The sequence below is a fragment of the Diaphorina citri genome, unplaced genomic scaffold (genome assembly GCF_000475195.1).
Source record: "Diaphorina citri unplaced genomic scaffold, Diaci psyllid genome assembly version 1.1 scaffold61, whole genome shotgun sequence".
NCBI classification, from domain to species: domain Eukaryota; kingdom Metazoa; phylum Arthropoda; class Insecta; order Hemiptera; family Psyllidae; genus Diaphorina; species Diaphorina citri.
This window is the reverse complement of record NW_007377498.1, coordinates 327,749-345,961: the sequence shown is the minus strand read 5'-3', so window position 1 is coordinate 345,961 and position 18,213 is coordinate 327,749. Positions and strand designations below refer to the sequence as shown.

General features: G+C 36.2%; 1 protein-coding gene across 1 annotated transcript in view; it reads left to right on the top strand.

The window, feature by feature from the left end:
• Nucleotides 1–18,213, top strand: part of LOC103518509 (G1/S-specific cyclin-D2) — a 145,889-nt gene that overhangs the window by 50,506 nt on the left and 77,170 nt on the right. Inside the window, exon 3 of the mRNA XM_008483580.3 lies at nucleotides 15,956–16,112. Within this exon, the coding sequence (XP_008481802.1) occupies nucleotides 15,956–16,112 (157 nt within the window). The remainder of the gene's footprint in view (nucleotides 1–15,955; nucleotides 16,113–18,213) is intronic.

Sequence of the window (18,213 nt, the reverse complement as noted above, 5' to 3'; positions counted from 1 at the left end):
TTTTTTTGCCTTTTATATTTTTTTTTTTTTTTTCCCCTTTTGTTGTTTTTTTTTTTTTTTTTTTTTTTTTTTTTTTTTATTTGCTTTTGATTACCTTTTTACCTTGGAGTTTTGTTCTGAATGGCGACTCCAATTGGTTCATTGGGTTTGGGTTTTCGAAAACAAAGAACTAGAAGTTTTTGTTTCAACGTGATTATTAGCTGTTCTTTTCCATCGAATATGTTCTCTAGTTACTTTCGATTAAACCTTTTATGTACAAGTATTTTTTTTATTTCAAACTAATTTGTTTCTCAGGAATGTCCTGAACATTGTGTTTAGAGTGTTGACACCTTTTCATCACTCCATGAGTGTCTCATTGGGCAGTTCTTCCTCAGTTAGTTCGGACCTTTTGTACAAGACAGTTCAATTTTTTTTTTTTTTTTTTAATCAAGAGAAAACAATGTGCTGTCCACTTCTCTCATTACTTTCTATTACACTTTTGTATTTCTCATTTCGTAATCAACCCAATTTCGCCCTCTTTTTCGCGTCCAGGACAGGAAAGTTATCCCGAAACAAGTTTTCCAGAAATCCAGATCACTCCAGTGCAAAGGTGACTGTGTTTCGGAATTCATTGACCAGATTAGTGTATTATAATTTGTCACCATGTAATACTTTCATTGTTTTCATTGTCCGAAATGTCCTGCCTTCTGATGACAACCTGTTTCAACATTTTTGTGACATCGTGATTCTCGTATAATTAAAACTAGATTATTTTACGTCATTCATTTCGGATCAGAGAACCTTTGTGAAATCCGAAGGTGTCCGTGCGAACGATAATTCAGAACAGGACATCATTTTCTCGAGGAGCTCTTATTTTCGAGAGTTTAAATATTGTTGTTTTTCCAATCATCCGATTATTCGAAAACTTGGAACTTTCGACCTCGGGTCTCCCGCGTGCAAGCCATTTCGCCATAGGAACCTTTTATTTATTACCTGCCCAAATATTTCATACTTGAGGTTTAATTGACTAAAAGTAAAATTTTGGAATATCGTCCTCAAGAACAACATTTTTGAAATGATTAGATATTTCATACTTGAGGTTTAATTGACTAAAAGTAAAATTTTGGAATATCGTCCTCAAGAACAACATTTTTGAAATGATTAGTCCTTGGAGTTTTGTTCTGAATGGCGACTCCAATTGGTTCATTGGGTTTGGGTTTTCGAAAACAAAGAACTAGAAGTTTTTGTTTCAACATGATTATTCCTTAGCTGTTCTTTTCCATCGAATATGTTCTCTAGTTACTTTCGATTCAACCTTTTATGTACAAGTATTTTATTTTTATTTATTTTTTTTTTTTTTCGAACTAATTTGTTTCTCAGGAATGTCCTGAACATTGTGTTTAGAGTGTTGACACCTTTTCATCACTCCATGAGTGTCTCATTGGGCAGTTCTTCCTCAGTTAGTTCGGACCTTTTGTACAAGACAGTTCAATTTTTTTTTTTTTTTTTTAATCAAGAGAAAACAATGTGCTGTCCACTTCTCTCATTACTTTCTATTACACTTTTGTATTTCTCATTTCGTAATCAACCCAATTTCGCCCTCTTTTTCGCGTCCAGGACAGGAAAGTTATCCCGAAACAAGTTTTCCAGAAATCCAGATCACTCCAGTGCAAAGGTGACTGTGTTTCGGAATTCATTGACCAGATTAGTGTATTATAATTTGTCACCATGTAATACTTTCATTGTCTTCATTGTCCGAAATGTCCTGCCTTCTGATGACAACCTGTTTCAACATTTTCGTGACATCGTGATTCTCGAATAATTAAAACTAGATTATTTTACGTCATTCATTTCGGATCAGAGAACCTTTGTCAAATCCGAAGGTGTCCGTGCGAACGATAATTCAGAACAGGACATCATTTTCTCGAGGAGCTCTTATTTTCGAGAATATAAAAAATAATGACATTTCAATAATGAGAACCAAAATATACAGGGTGTCTCACGGAAGGTGTTGGTTTTGCGCTTTCAGAGAGATTTTGGAACTTTCTTTAGCTTTGATGACCAATTGTCTTGTCCATAGATTAACAATTTTCCCAGTTTTCCAAAGGATTAGTCTATTAAAAGTTTCATCACATGTGCAACAGTTACCTGCTTGCTGGTTTTAAGATTTTCTTGTATGATAGGTCTGTTCATCACCATTGTCTGAAGTTCTTCACGCTTTGTGTCTCACCCGGTATATTTTTAAATGGAATGTTTTCTAAGAATTCTTACAGATAGTAACCAGATATAGGTCTGGTTTCGTTTCTTTGGTTTGTTCATTCTTCTCTTTCTTCTTAGGTTGTTTTATTATTATTTTATTCCTTTTTCTCTCTCCTCTATTTTTCCTTAAGAACTTCTTCAATTGTTCCGCTCCGGTGTGTGACTGGTGGCCTGGGACTATGTCTCCTCATTAAAATAATACATTGACCACACCTTTTGGTGAATGCTGGTGTGTAATTAAAAATAAATTACATTTTTTTTTTTCTTTTGAAAGGACAAATATTTTTAGCACATAAAATTTTTGGAAGTGGAATGTCACGTGTTTTGCTTTCAAACTTGATCCCACGAGTTCCATGTTCAGCTGATTCTTTACGGATCCTTCCTATGTTATCACTACTTCATTAGAGTCAACATTTCTCAGGTAAATTTCATTTTGGTCATCAATGGATTTTCAAACTGGACACCTTGAATACGTTCTCAAGGAAGAAAAACACAAAGGACTTTGGAAGCATTGAAAAGCAATGCCTCACCATCTAATAGTGTTTCACGAGTGAACATTAAACTTTCCCATTTCATTTGATATCAGAAATCCATTCCATTGTTCCGATCCCCTTCTCTCAAGGAAGAAAAACACAAAGGACTTTGGAAGCATTGAAAAGCAATGCCTCACCATCTAATAGTGTTTCACGAGTGAACATTAAACATTCCCATTTCATTTGATATCAGAAATCCATTCCATTGTTCCGATCCCCTTTCTTATCAGCTTTTCTCACTCAAAAGAAAACTATTTTTCAACAAAAAATAACAAAAAGAGATAATCTTGTGTCCAAAATAAAGCAAAAGGTCTAAGGGGGTATGAAATCCCCCCGGATATTTACCAATCGCTTTGGAAAAAGGGGGTAAAGAAATTCTATCCCATGTGAGAATCATAGTGACCAGGATAAGAAGGGTAGATTTTCTTCCATAGAGTCCCATGCATGTCATTTCATATTTGCTGCGTTTTTGTTGAAACCCATGCTCTGTTGCACTTCACTATCTTGATAGTTGATACTCCTTATCAGGAAATGTTTTGGTTTGGGGCGTTGAGCTTGCTTGGTCCTGAGCGTCTGGGCAACTTATTGTGTCCCGTCCCGACCTTGTATTAAGAAATTCATTTGCAATATTGCACTTGGGTTGCATCTGGATCTCATGTGAAACGTCTTGAGTGCACTACTTGGTTTTGCCTTGGAGTTTTGTTCTGAATGGCGACTCCAATTGGTTCATTGGGTTTGGGTTTTCGAAAACAAAGAACTAGAAGTTTTTGTTTCAACGTGATTATTAGCTGTTCTTTTCCATCGAATATGTTCTCTAGTTACTTTCGATTAAACCTTTTATGTACAAGTATTTTTTTTATTTCAGCAATGAATGGGAGTATTGCTATTGCTAATCGCTTTGTTATTACTCAGGGTATTTATTCCTCAGATAATCCAAACCCTGTGGGAATCTTTTTTCCCCGTGACTGATGCCTCTTGGTTTCTTTATGTGTTTTTCTAAATATGGGAATCGAATGGTGAAAAGAACAAGTGCATTACCGAGTGGTTTTCTGCTGCACATTGTGTTCTATAGGTACCCGTGAGACATGTTGATGATGAAGTGTTCGCCTTTGTTGCGAGGTGTCCAACCCTGTGGACAATGACCTGGGTAGAGATGCGAGGAGCGTGGAAACTTTACTAGATGTATAAAACACATTTGATCAATTGTGTAAAAACTACTTGTGTGGAAACCAAACTTCGATCAGGAACAATTGAAACTTAAAACTACTAACAGTACTAACCCTTGAAGTGTTTGATTTGCCAATCTATCTGAAAGTCACATATTAGTGATATTAGATAAGAAAAACAATGATTTTGAAAAGGTAAACCATTATAACTTTCAAGTTGATCTGGTTTTTAATTTGTCCTCAAGGTTGGCTGTCCTGTTTTTTTACAGGTTTGTCACCATTGTCACCAAAATGTAAATCACTTGAAAAACAAGTACATAGGTATATGTATTTGGTACACTTTGGCGTATAGTATAATTGGACTATTATAATTAGATGGAAATCCAAGTCCCTGGACACAATAGAAGGGAAAAAACCCCATCAGAACTTGAAAGGAAATAAGGTCAAACATTCTCCTGTTGTCTTGTTTTGTTTTGTGTTACAATCATGAATTCACATACAATGTGGGGTTTGAATATCACCTTTTTAAATGCTTGATCAATCAATAAAAAACCTATTAAATTGGTATCTATATACTTCTTTCTGGGTAGAATGTGTTTATTTTGGAAATAAAACTGCTCAACATTCTAGATTTTACTATTTTTATCAATGTTGTTTATGTGCATATAGCAAAATATTTATGAATATTATTTGAAGATTAATTTCATCTGCTTCTTTTGTTTCAGGTAATGTACCATTGAACATTTCCAGCTTAGGTAAATCAATCATAGGCATTAATTTATCCAAATTGGTGAGTGTTTCTTACTAATTCTTACACTTGTTTATTGTAGACTTAACCTAAAGATTTTTCTCTGCAACACGTCGATGAATTCGCAAAAAAAAATTGTTCTAAATGGAAGTTCAGTGTTCACGAATAGGTACTCCATTTTAGGATATTTATTCAAATTGATTTTTTTTTCTTTAGTACCGATAATAGTTCTATGTCCCACACTAATCAAATCTCTCATGGGTATGTATGGTTATTTGGTTGTTCAAGATATCAGAGGGTTCGTCTTGTAGTTTCTGTGAGAAGAACCCTGCTCATCTTTGCTTTGTTCTTGTCAAATATCTTCGCATTTTCTTTGAGACAAAACAAGTTTCTTGATTTTAGATGGAGCGATTTTTTATTCCTATTTCTACAAAAGACGTTGAAATTATCAAAGACGTTCAACTCAATCAACTGATTGCTTTGAGTCGTTTGGCTCATTAGTGAATTTTTGAAAGCTTTTTCGTAACATTTCTATCAAATATTTGTCCTAGGACCATAAGATTTGACCCATCCTATCAGAAACCTCTTGGACGTAAGAGATGGAATATTTTCTGACTAGAATAAGTTAAAAGTTGGTGGAGGTACCATATTATATCTCAACATACTCTTATGCAAGTTATCCAAGTCGGTTCCACCATGGATTTTAAAAAGGAAAATTATGTTACACAGCCATTTATTAAAAAAGTACTCTTATGCAAGTTATCCAAGTCGGTTCCACCATGGATTTTAAAAAGGAAAATTATGTTACACAGCCATTTATTAAAAAAGAAGAAAAAATTGGCAAAGTCTTTAGGTTTAGATCAATCACCTCAGAAAACATTTGTACCTAATTAAATCAAATCAGAAAATAACCTGTTCTTATGTACAGCCTTATGTAGTTCTGAGCGTACATATTTTATACAGTGTTTCACCGAAGCATTCCCCATTCGTGGGCCCCAAATTATAGTCCCCATTGGCATGAGGATTCGTTTGGGACCAGACCATCACGTCATGTGAATTTTCAATAGATTGTTGTAGGCATCAAGATATACATCTTTGATAAGTTAAATTCCATGATTTCAAAGAATTCTTGCAAATTTACATCTTTCCTCTCCTCCTTCAGATTCTTCAAAATCAGACTTGGCATGAGGATTCGTTTGGGACCAGACCATCACGTCATGTGAATTTTCAATAGATTGTTGTAGGCATCAAGATATACATCTTTGATGAGTTAAATTCCATGATTTCAAAGAATTCTTGCAAATTTACATCTTTCCTCTCCTCCTCCAGATTCTTCAAAATCAGAATTTGGTTGTTCAAGATATCAGAGGGTTCGTCCAAGATATCAGAGGACATTAAAGTCACTAAATTTCCATAATTCCAGGAGTTGGATCTATGACTCATAATTTTGTAGAGGTCTGACAACTTTTTGCCACATCGCATCGCTCAGAACTTTCATTGATCCCTATATGTATGTGTTATACAAGCGTGCACATTTGAAAACTCTTTCTTCCCTTTGGCCCTTATGTCTGAAATCTTTCGCACAATGGCGATCCTACGTTAAGAGTCAAGAGTCAAGGAACTTTATTCGATGCTGAATTATCCCCAAAATTATCCCCAAGTTTCGAATGGAACAAAAAAGCAACTCATCAAGGCTCAAGGTATCTAGTCTACGGATACCCAAGTATAGGTGTGTGACAGGAGTTGGATCTATGACTCATAATTTTGTAGAGGTCTGACAACTTTTTGCCACATCGCATCGCTCAGAACTTTCATTGATCCCTATTATGTGTTACACAAGCGTGCACATTTGAAAACTCTTTCTTCCCTTTGGCCCTTATGTCTGAAATCTGTCGCACAATGGCAATGCTACGTTAAGAGTCAAGGAACTATATTCGATGCTGAATTATCCCCAAAATTATCCCCAAGTTTCGAATGGAACAAAAAGCAACTCATCAAGGCTCAAGGTATCTAGTCTATGGATACCCAAGTATAGGTGTGTGATAACATGTGATGCAGAAAGAGCCAAATTAAATATGAGTGAAAACAGATGGACTTTTTGTATGAGAATTTCCTTTCGAATAAAACTACAAAATAGAGAGAAGTCAAAAATGTGACGCTTGAGTAAGTTGGATCTTTAAGAATTACGCCGTATACTACCAGCGTGTTGCGTGGATAATTGATAATAATCATCTCCACTTACCACAGGGACGGGGTTCCTTGGTATCTTTTGTTCGGAGGTTTTTCCCTCCAAAGAGGTTTTGTCCGTAGGGTCTCACCGTCTCACTTTTTTTGTTGGTATTAGACCTCGCATCAGACCAAGTTCAACCTAGTAGTTCCAAGTTCACTTTTCTTGGCTCGCAAAACTCCCTCCCGACACGCCTGGATGTACCAAATTTGGTACTCAAGGGGTTACACGGAGGTTTGAACAAGTTGTTTGGATGTTTCTTTTGTTCTACGTAATTTCCTACTTTGAAACGTAGTAACGTAGTTTATAATTTTCACGCCAGGGGCTCTCCTATGACATGACCTGTGTTTCTAAAGCTTTCCCTTTTTGTTGAAGGATCAAAAATTTGGAGCATTCGAAGACATCCTCTTTCTGACCCTTGTGAATTTGCTGATGACATCTTGTGGAGAAGCCAAACCGTACTATCCGCTCATTAGCATCTGACTACTTTTATCACCTCTTATCATATCACCACTTGTGAAAAAAGATTTGGCTTCTCGTTACCGACTTCCCCACTTAGAAGTCCATAGTCTAACTGAGTGGCGCTCAAGTTACCACCACAAAATCAAGTTACCACCACAAAATCACACGTAACAACACCCTCTAATCGGGTATCATCACAACCATACCTATAAACCCACAATACGCCACATTATCCAGGCGCTACGCGCTTCAATGGAATTCCTCAGTAATTACCACGGACATCACCACTTGTGAAAAAAGATTTGGCTTCTCGTTACCGACTTCCCCACTTAGAAGTCCATAGTCTAACTGAGTGGCGCTCAAGTTACTACCAAAAAATCACACGTAACAACACCCTCTAATAGGGTATCATCACAACCATACCTAATATAAACCCCCAATACGCCACATTATCCAGGCGCTAGGCGCTTCAATGGAATTCCTCAGTAATTACCACGGATCTGTGGAACTTGCGGTGAGAAGTGATGGATGAAGAAGAGGAAGGTCGTCGGTTCGTGCCCATCATGTAGGCAGACTTCTCGTAACATGTGCTAGAAACTGTCAGTCTCGATTTCCTAGCGTTCTAGCCTTTGGGTCAAAGTTCTACTTGCCAGGGGATCAATTTTAGGGATGCAAGATGCAAATCCTGAATAGTTGACGAAAAATTCATAGCTTGACGAACAATTATCCAAAATAAAATTTTAGTTTGCCTTCCTTTTAGTTCGGGACTAATGTCACACCCACCTTAGTTAGTTTCCTAAAGCCTAGCGTTCTAGCCTTTGGGTCAAAGTTCTACTTGCCAGGGGATCAATTTTAGGGATGCAAGATGCAAATCCTGAATAGTTGACGAACAATTCATAGCTTGAACAATTTGGATCCAAAATGAAATTTTAGTTTGCCTTCCTTTTAGTTCGGGACTAATGTCACACCCACCTTAGCTTCCTAAAAGTCCCGTGTGAAGATTTTGTGATGTATCTTAAACAAATGGATTGCGAGACATTGATAGATCCCGTTATAAGATCCACTAAAGGGTTGCCCATCATTGACCCATTTTAGAATCTCTCGTTCCTTTCAATGCACATAACCCTCTCCCACATCCTCTGTTTTCCAGCCCTGTGGATCATCACATAACCTTACGGGTAACACCTAAAATATTAGTACACCTCTCATAACAGCTAGACAGCTTGAAAAGATATTACGTGTATCTTTCTTCGACCTTAAATTACATTCTGTGGGCTGCTTCCGCAGGAAATTACTGGTAATCATAGGTGTAACACATAATGTCTTACATATACCTGTATTGCACCGAATTACATTACGGTGTATATGTACCCATTCATGAGATTTGGAGTAGTGAAAGAAGAAACCTTTGAACCCATCCTATTTGAATTCTTTGATCATTACTTTGATTACAATGATGTTTTGGTATTTCATTCATTACATCTTCTGGTATTTCATTCAGATTTTCAAATTCGGTAGGTGCTACCTGAGTGTATGCTGGGTTTCTCATAAGATTTGAGAATTATGTGAATAATTGAACTCATCCTATTTGAATTCTTTGATCATTACTTTGATTACAATGATGTTTTGGTATTTCATTCATTACATCTTCTGGTATTTCATTCAAATTTTCAAATTCGGTAGGTGCTACCTGAGTGTATGCTGGGTTTCTCATAAGATTTGAGAATTATGTGAATAATTTTATTGTAGTCTGGAGCTTCTTGAATTGGAGTTTTGGTCTGTTTTATTTCTGTACTTTATTGACTGTTCGAGTGCAGTTTTTTTGTTGATCAAATTAGTTGGTAAATCTATTGTCTTTTAGATTTGATCTGCTTATCTAAGAGTATTTATCAAATTATTATTTGACCTGGTTTCACATTTTGAAGTGGTCTTTGTAATTTTCAAAGCAATTCAATATTAATGTAGCCATGAATTTCCAAGATATCCACATCAATAAGCGGTTATACTCTTTACCGCCATCTATGTCATTATCAGATATCATCTCTACAGTGAGCTAACCTAGTATTATCGACATGCAAAACTTTACCCACTGCGGACTGTAAAGGAACTTTTCAGTCTCATCCTAGCAGTATAAAATGATGAGTTCGTCAAATGCTGGAGTTCTCACAATGGAGATATGCTCTCATGAAGGAAGCTGCTTGGAAATTCTCCCTCAATGTAAACAATAGGGATGCCTCACGCCCATTTGATAGTTACATAGGAGTACAGTAGCCTAATATTAGGAAATGATGGGAAAACAATACGACATTTTTACTAGCTTACAACTTGTCCATCATTGTCATTTTTCGGTGAGTAAACATGAAGTTCTTTAGTAAGGTCCACCAATTGACTGTCGAAATCCTTGTTTTCTATACTTTTATTGGATTTTATTTGCGGATAACCCATTGCTGTCGGTTTTGCTCGACCTATCTTGGGATCTTTCCATCTTTCCTAACATATGTTTTTGTCGATCCTCACATATCTTACATATGTGACTGTTTGATTAATTTAAAAAAAAAAAAAAAAAAAAAAAAACATGGATATCAATCAGTATAGGTTAATAATCCAAGATCGTCCTCAAATTCCCAATCATCCATTTCCAATACATCACTCCCTCTAGCCCGTCTTACGTCAAGGATATGCCATTATGCCAAGACAAAGAACCCTAATAAGTCTCCTCTCTCCTGCCAAGGCTACTTAACTTAATTTACGATGTCCCGAGCGAGATAATAAATAAAACACAAATTTGGCCATTAGTTTTTTTTTTTTGCATGCGAGTGCAGACGTTCACACGCCTCAGACCTCTAAGGTCAGCCGAGACCCCGGCACTTCCTAATTATTTTCATTCATTCTTCTCCCGTCTGTTGTGTAGTCTTAGACGGCAGTATCAACATATGACTTACATAGAACCTATATAGATGCAAATTCTAGACAAACATATGACTTAGATCTACATAGATCCTATGTATAGATCCAGATTCTAGACATATAGATTGGTATACATGATTATCGTATGTTAAATATTTACCTAAGCAATATATGGGAGCTGTGTCCGAGCCACTTGGGCCAATGTTTTAGCGTTATTTGAGAGCAACGTACTGAGTTTTCTCAATTGAAACTCTACATTTGCTGTTGTTTCTGATAACCCTTTTTGTACACACTAGCAGAGTCAGAATTATGTACGTTTTCCCTTTCATGTGCATAATTGAGAAAGGATTACGGATTAGGAATGAGCTTTACATTGAAGAAAAGCCAGGATCTTCTGTGGACTACCACACTCGATTTCCTAGCGTTCTAGCCTTTGGGTCAAAGTTCTACTTGCCAGGGGATCAATTTTAGGGATGCAAGATGCAAATCCTGAATAGCTGACGAACAATTCATAGCTTGACGAACAATTTGGATCCAAAATAAAATTTTAGTTTGCCTTCCTTTTAGTTCGGGACTAATGTCACACCCACCTTAGTTAGTTTCCTAAAGGTCCCATGTGAAGATTTTGTGATGTATCTTAAACAAATGGATTGCGATGATAGATCCCGTTATATTATAAGATCCACTAAAGGGTTGCCCATCATTGACCCATTTTAGAATCTCTCGTTCCTTTCAATTATCTATGTCATTATCAGATATCATCTCTACAGTGAGCTAACCTAGTATTATCGACATGCAAAACTTTACCCACTGCGGACTGTAAAGGGACTTTTCAGTCTCATCCTAACAGTATAAAATGATGAGTTCGTCAAATGCTGGAGTGTCACATGGTCACTGATGATATAATCAGAAACGTATAATTACTAAACCATTGGAGCTGGAAGGAAATGGTTCAACGGATCGAATATTTGGGGACAAAACCAATCCATGTGAAACCTTAGCGAGTGATAATTATAATGAATTTGATTATATCTATGTCAACCATTGGAGCTGGAAGGAAATGGTTCAACGGATCGAATATTTGGAGACAAAACCAATCCATGTGAAACCTTAGCGAGTGATAATTATGATTCTGATTATATCTATGTCATTATCAGATATCATCTCTACAGTGAGCTAACCTAATATTAGCGACATGCAAAACTTTACCCACTGCGGACTGTAAAGGAACTTTTCAGTCTCACCCCTAGCAGTATAAAATGATGAGTTCGTCAAATGCTTGAGTTCTCACGATGGAGATATGCTCTCATGAAGGAAGCTGCTTGGAAATTCTCCCTCAATGTAAACAGTAGGGATGCCTCACGCCCATTTGATAGTTACATAGGAGTACAGTAGCCTAATATTAGGAAATGATGGGAAAACAATACGACATTTTTACTAGCTTACAACTTGTCCATCATTGTCATTTTTCGGTGAGTAAACATGAAGTTCTTTAGTAAGGTCCACCAATTGACTGTCGAAATCCTTGTTTTCTATATACTTTTATTGGATTTCATTTGCGGATAACCCATTGCTGTCGCCCGACCTATCTTGGGATCTTTCCATCTTTCCTAACATATGTTTTTGTCGATCCTCACATATCTTACATATGTGACTGTCCATTCATTCGACTCATTCATTGACTCTCTCCTCACTCCGTCTCGCATTTCCGTTAGCGAGTTTATTCATCTTGGATACTCAGGTTCCTTGAGCCAAATATTCCGACCCATTCCTGCTCGTAAGAGGCGAACAACGTGTGAGGAATTTCATTATAAAACCATTTCCAAGGTGGATAGGAATGACAAATTGAAATTTTCGCCGTGATTCGACCTTCAACCATCAGCCAGAAAATGGTTGCCCCTGTCCTATAAATTCCTTGGGTTTTTGGACTTTGAACATGACGTTCTGCTCTTCAGTAACTATGAAACAATCAGTCAATTACCCAAGAGTGAGGCCCAAAATATTTGCCAAAGTATGAAATTCATATACTTATCCCCTCTTCTTCCTCTTCTCTTTTCCAAAATTTCATCCAAAGATCTGCTACCAATGCTGGAGAAAACCTCCCTCGAAATTTTCAAACTGTCCATACAAATACTAAAGTCCATTTGTTTGAAATAGTTTGAATGAAACGTAAGTTAGTAATTCTGGTATCTTTACTGCCACTTTTTCATGAATTGGGGGTTCCCATTGAAATCTCCCTGGAAAAGTTTCCAAAATTTCATCCAAAGATCTGCTACCAATGCTGGAGAAAACCTCCCTCGAAATTTTCAAACTGTCCATACAAATACTGAAGTTCATTTGTTTGAAATAGTTTGAATGAAACGTAAGTAATGCCACTTTTTCATGAATTGAGGGTTCCCATCTTTGAAATCTCCCTTGAAAAGAACAATGTGCTATCCTCATTCGCGGTTCCATTCCTTCTGGTTTTCGATAAATCATACGTGGATGTTCTTCATGAATAAACAAATACCCGCGGTCCCAAAAGACACGTTCTTGCTAATCTGTCAGCGAGGTTAGAGAATTATGACATGACGTCGATCTGTGAGCAGAAACAAAAAACTCGGTTTTAGCATTGAAAAAGAAGAAAAAAATCCTAGAGGAATTTTTACATGTAGAATTTTGCCATTTGGACTTCACTTGATTTTTCCTCATCTGAAACTGTATTCAGGAATGTCAAATTGAAGGCCATTCCAGAATTCCCTACTCTCACGGTTGGATACAATGAAGTGATTACATACATTATATTCCCAGTCATATCATCTCATGCAAATTCAAGGAGGAAGATGAATCACAGAAGGAAACTGATTTCGCAATAATAGAAATCAACTCTCGTCCTGAGAAGATTGACTCTGGCTGTTTTATTATTTCTCAGAACTTTACTAATCCTTGTTTTATTATTAGAAACTATTTGTGGAAAACATGGGAAGGCGCCTCTGCGGTTAAGTGTACACTGGGGAAAACATTAAAATAGTGCCATAGCCCAGAGTTCAGCTATCGATGAGTGTTTCAGCAATAGATTCAGGACTGTCAGAAACATTAGAAGTCGAACAAAATAAAAATCGCCGTTAAAGATAAATTTATCAGCATAGCCTCTCACTGAAACACTTAAAAAAATCACTCACAAACGGAGAATCTCAAGCGATGTCGAAAGTGAAAACTAGTCATAGAAATCGAAAGTTTTCAGACATATCTCGATAGAAAACGAAAACCTGAGGTGAATGAACTCGGCCGAAACTGTCTCTATTCTCTGTTATGTCAGAGATGAGTCTCGCGGCTTAGCATAAGCTCAAGTCTTGTGTTGTGTATTGGCATTAGAATTACCTTATTTATACTGCCGGGCCGGGAGTGCTATTACAGGAGTTAAACATTTGGCAACTCCAACGAAGACATACATTGTTGCTTGACTACATTTTGGTCAATTTCATACATCTTCCTTTTGAATTTATTCAATTGTGAGAATCAGTTTAGCCAGTTGACAAAAAATCTTCGAGGAAAAGTTTTTGTCTGTCGATTTGTCCAATCTTTATTGTTTTACTATCCAAATTTTCATCAATTAGTGAAAAATCTACTTTACCATTCCTATGTACACAATCAACAGCTTTTCCCAAATATCCAACTCGAAGAATAGAGGCCAAGTCGAAGTCCAAATCCAAAACCACAGCTCTACTATTGCTTGAAGTTTACTTGGTCTCACAACTTTTCCATCGGATCCATTTGAGATGTCCTCAAAAGTCCCCAGTCACGATCCGCAAGTTATCGCCTCCTAGAAGTTCAGTCTGGGTGTCTTTCTGTCTTCGTGTGAGTCTTTCACGTTTCACGACACATTATCATCCATGTTACCCAGATGATTACGTGTCAAACGGATGTTAACTGCATCGGAGGAGACTGAAATGTCTTAACTAGCCGAGAGAGTTCCCTTGTTTACCGAGTGGTCTCAGAGATGGAGGTTCTGTACTTGTGTCTGTTTATATCGAATACGTCTGTTTAATTCGTTTATGAAACACAATAGAAAATGTCTCTCGAACTGAAAGTTTCTTGAGGATCCACTTTATCAAAGTCTTCGAAGTACAGATGTTTTGTTTGTTTTTCTTGCCCGAATAGGATTTCAATGTCCCCTTGTGGGATTCGATCTTGTTTTCGTATTTAGAAATACCCATAGATCCTGTAATTGCCTCTTCTCTTCAAATTGAAGTGCCTTGTGTCCTTTAAATTGTAAAAATGTTCAATAACGCACCCTGTACAGTACAGGTGGATTCCAGGAAATCAGAGTTCCCTTGCCAATAGATGTCGCTTCACACCTGATATGCTCAATTTTGTTATCTGCTAGAATGACTCGCCTGATTATGAGATTATCTATGCATTTTGCACTTTCCAGCATCCGAATCAGCGTCTAGAGTTGTAGACGGGCTGAAAACGCGATAGCTTTATCTTGGAGAGGCGTATGGTTCAGGTGATCTAGAGGCAAGTGTGGTAGGTCTGCTAGAGAATCTTCGCCGATGAAGTCACATTTTGTTGGTTGGTATATGGGTATCTTACAGGTATGTGGGCATGGGATAATACCTTGTTAAAGGTTTGCCCTGTTAGAAAACGCATGAAGAATTTCCCGAAGTTTTATAAGAAGATGATCTCGCAAAATGGCATTGTAGAATAATCTGAGAATTTGAAATGAAATTGTTTGAGCGACAATACAAGATTCCACCAACGAATTCGAAATATTACGTTCTTTTTATGCCCAATTTGAAATATGTTGTTCATCTAAAATATCTGAATCTATGTTAGGTATGTTCAGGAAAAAAGTTCACACACTTGAACGAGTTGTGATTTTTTCCATACTACAGGCATTTAATAGACGTCCACTTTTCTGTTTTAAATCTAATGAACACATTAAATCCGAGACATATTTTTTTAATAGAGGGTAATAAAATTGTTTTATAAGTCAACTACCACCCTGCCCGCACTAGTGGCCTTGTGTTTAAGAACTATAAAACTTAATAAAGATATTGATAGCCATCAGGTGAAGTTGGTTTTGGCAAGAGCCTCCTGGGTACGATGGTCCATTGGTTCTGAGCAAAGTAAATACTTGAGATATAAACCCGAGATTGGGAACTATGATAGTGTCAAAATAAATCTCTTTAATGTTTGAATGAAACAATTTGAATGGAAATACAACAATGTTCGAACTTTGAATTCAGCAAAGTTTGGAAAATAATTAACCTTTGATCTCCCTCAGCTAATTGTTCGCCACACATTTATGCTTGACATTGAAGTTTTTGAGAAAATCAAATTAATCCAAATTTGGTTTCGAACCCATTATCATACTAAATTCTATACCTTTTTGGAAGGTATTTATCAAATTGTTCATTGAATGGAAATACAACAATGTTCGAACTTTGAATTCAGCAAAGTTTGGAAAATAATTAACCTTTGATCTCCCTCAGCTAATTGTTCGCTACACTTTTATTTTATGCTTGACATTGAAGTTTTTGAGAAAATCAAATTAATCCAAATTTGGTTTCGAACCCATTATCATACTAAAGTCTATACCTTTTTGGGAGGTATATATCAAATTGTTCACATGATTTTTAGATTTTGATTTTTTGACTAATCTTTTCTTCTTTTGCTTCTTTGATTTCAGAAAATGGAGTTACTAGTAGTTTGTAAGATTAGATGGAATTTAAGTACAATCACAGCGTCAGATTTCCTCGACCACATTCTAGAACGTGTCTCTTGGAGTAAAGACCATCCACTCATTAGGCAACACGCTTTAACGTTAATCAATCTATGTTATACAGGTAAGTCGAAAGCATGTCCTCCTTGCATTGGTCCTAACTCTTGAGGTGGAAATCTCTATACAGGTACATAACACAATAGGTACTTCGGTTCACCGTTTTCTTCAGTGAAATTTTTCCTCGAAAGATGAATTTCCTCCAAAGATGTCCTTATACTCCTTTTTGAGAAATGACAGATTTGTCGACGTTCTCTTCTTGCAAATTGCTTCCAACTCTTCCAAGTGATTTGACCATCTGATGATTTTTAGAATTTAAATACTGTCCAATTTCTGGGTGGTACTCATATCTGTTTGAAGATTAGTCGAAGCAACTGAGTGTAAAAAATATTTTCTGACGTGATGACTTCTGAAACAACTCTATAATGTATGGTTTTGTTTCGACTTTATCTATAAATGTAGAAAACACTTCTGTAATTTTACATTGGAATTCCATTTGCGTTTTCTTCTTCTTTTTCTCTCTTCTATCATTCCTCTCAATTAATTTTCCGTTTTCTATACAGGTTGCGCCAAGAAATTCCATACTATTCCCTTTGTATCTGATCCTAATCTAGTTTTTTAATCTCCTTTACTAACACTCTGTATTCATAGATGAAGCAATAATGAGGCCTCTCTATAAATTATAGACAAAACTAGAGCTGCCGAATTTAAGATTATAGTACGAAATACCTAATCATAGTTTTAACTGTTTGAGAGCAATGTAGGAAAAAATGGGATATCAACCCGCTAGAAGCAAAAACTCAAAAATCAAAAATTGAGGATCTTATAGATTCTTCAACTTATTAATCCAACACCACAGAAATGTCATTTACAGGGCATTGTCATTTACTTCATACTTTAAAAATTATTTGTGATTATTGATGTGCAATATAAATAGATATATTTAAAACCTAAAATATGTAGATTTATTTCAGAGCCTTCATTAGATGTTTCTAAAATTTATGTTATTTTTTCTTTAGATCATTTATTTTATTATTCCATTCAGATTATTTATATTTGTTAATTGTTTCTAGAGTATTTAATATTTCATTTTCATCATATTGTTTATTTATTTACATTTACTATACCTACCTATACCTAGATAAGTTTTCTATGTGCAATGTTCCTCTTTCTATACTTGGTCTATATTCTCATGATCAGTTAGGGGTTAACGCTACTCTACGTCTCATAGGAAAATCGCAGAATGGATGGCATTCCAATATATTAACTTCCCATTTGATTATTAGATCACCACTATACCTACATATTAGTATCAGCAACTGGAACTTCAGTGAAGAATATCCAAGCTGAGAAAATGGGAAAATTGCTGATTTTAAAAGCCAACTTGATAATCCACTAATGATATTTTGATTTGAAGAATTAATACTTATATCCAGCACTGATATCAGCCAATGATAAAAAAAAATCTCCAGTTCAAACCAACTAAGGACTTGGTAAACCTGTAATCAACTAGTTAAAAAAATAAAATAATTGCCGAAAACCTATACCTACCATTTGAATTAATTTCAGTAGTAATATTCTTAGGTGGTAGGCCTAGGTTAGGTTTGCGCCGAATTTTTTTTATTGTCTTTAAACTTCTCTATAATTATTGATTTTCGAGGTGTAGAGACGTATTAAAGCTATGGCCTGTGATATTTTAATAATCCGTGCTAGATATGGGATTCATTTCAACACCTTAGGTCTAGGTCGGAATCTGGATTTAAATTTGATTGTAATGTTCTGAACCGCCTAGTATTGATTATGAGTTTATTAGAGAACCATAACCTATATAACAATTATATTATAACACAGTTAGGAAACCTACTCAATGGCCATTGGACCATACTCGTTCCTATTGCTCCCCAATGAAAGCCCCTCAGTTAGGCCATAGTTCCAATGAACCCAGCACGTGCCAGGCTGATGGGCGGAAACTTAGCCCGCTATAATGATTAGGAGAACAACTCGAAAACTTGACAAGAAACTCTCCAAATTATGATCATTTGCCGACGAACACCACCTAAATATAATAGAAGATAGATAGATACGACCAATTGCCGAATTGGAATCGGATTTTGAGGAATTCCTCGAATTCCTTTTCATCATTATTATGGATATGGCTTTGCTCTTCT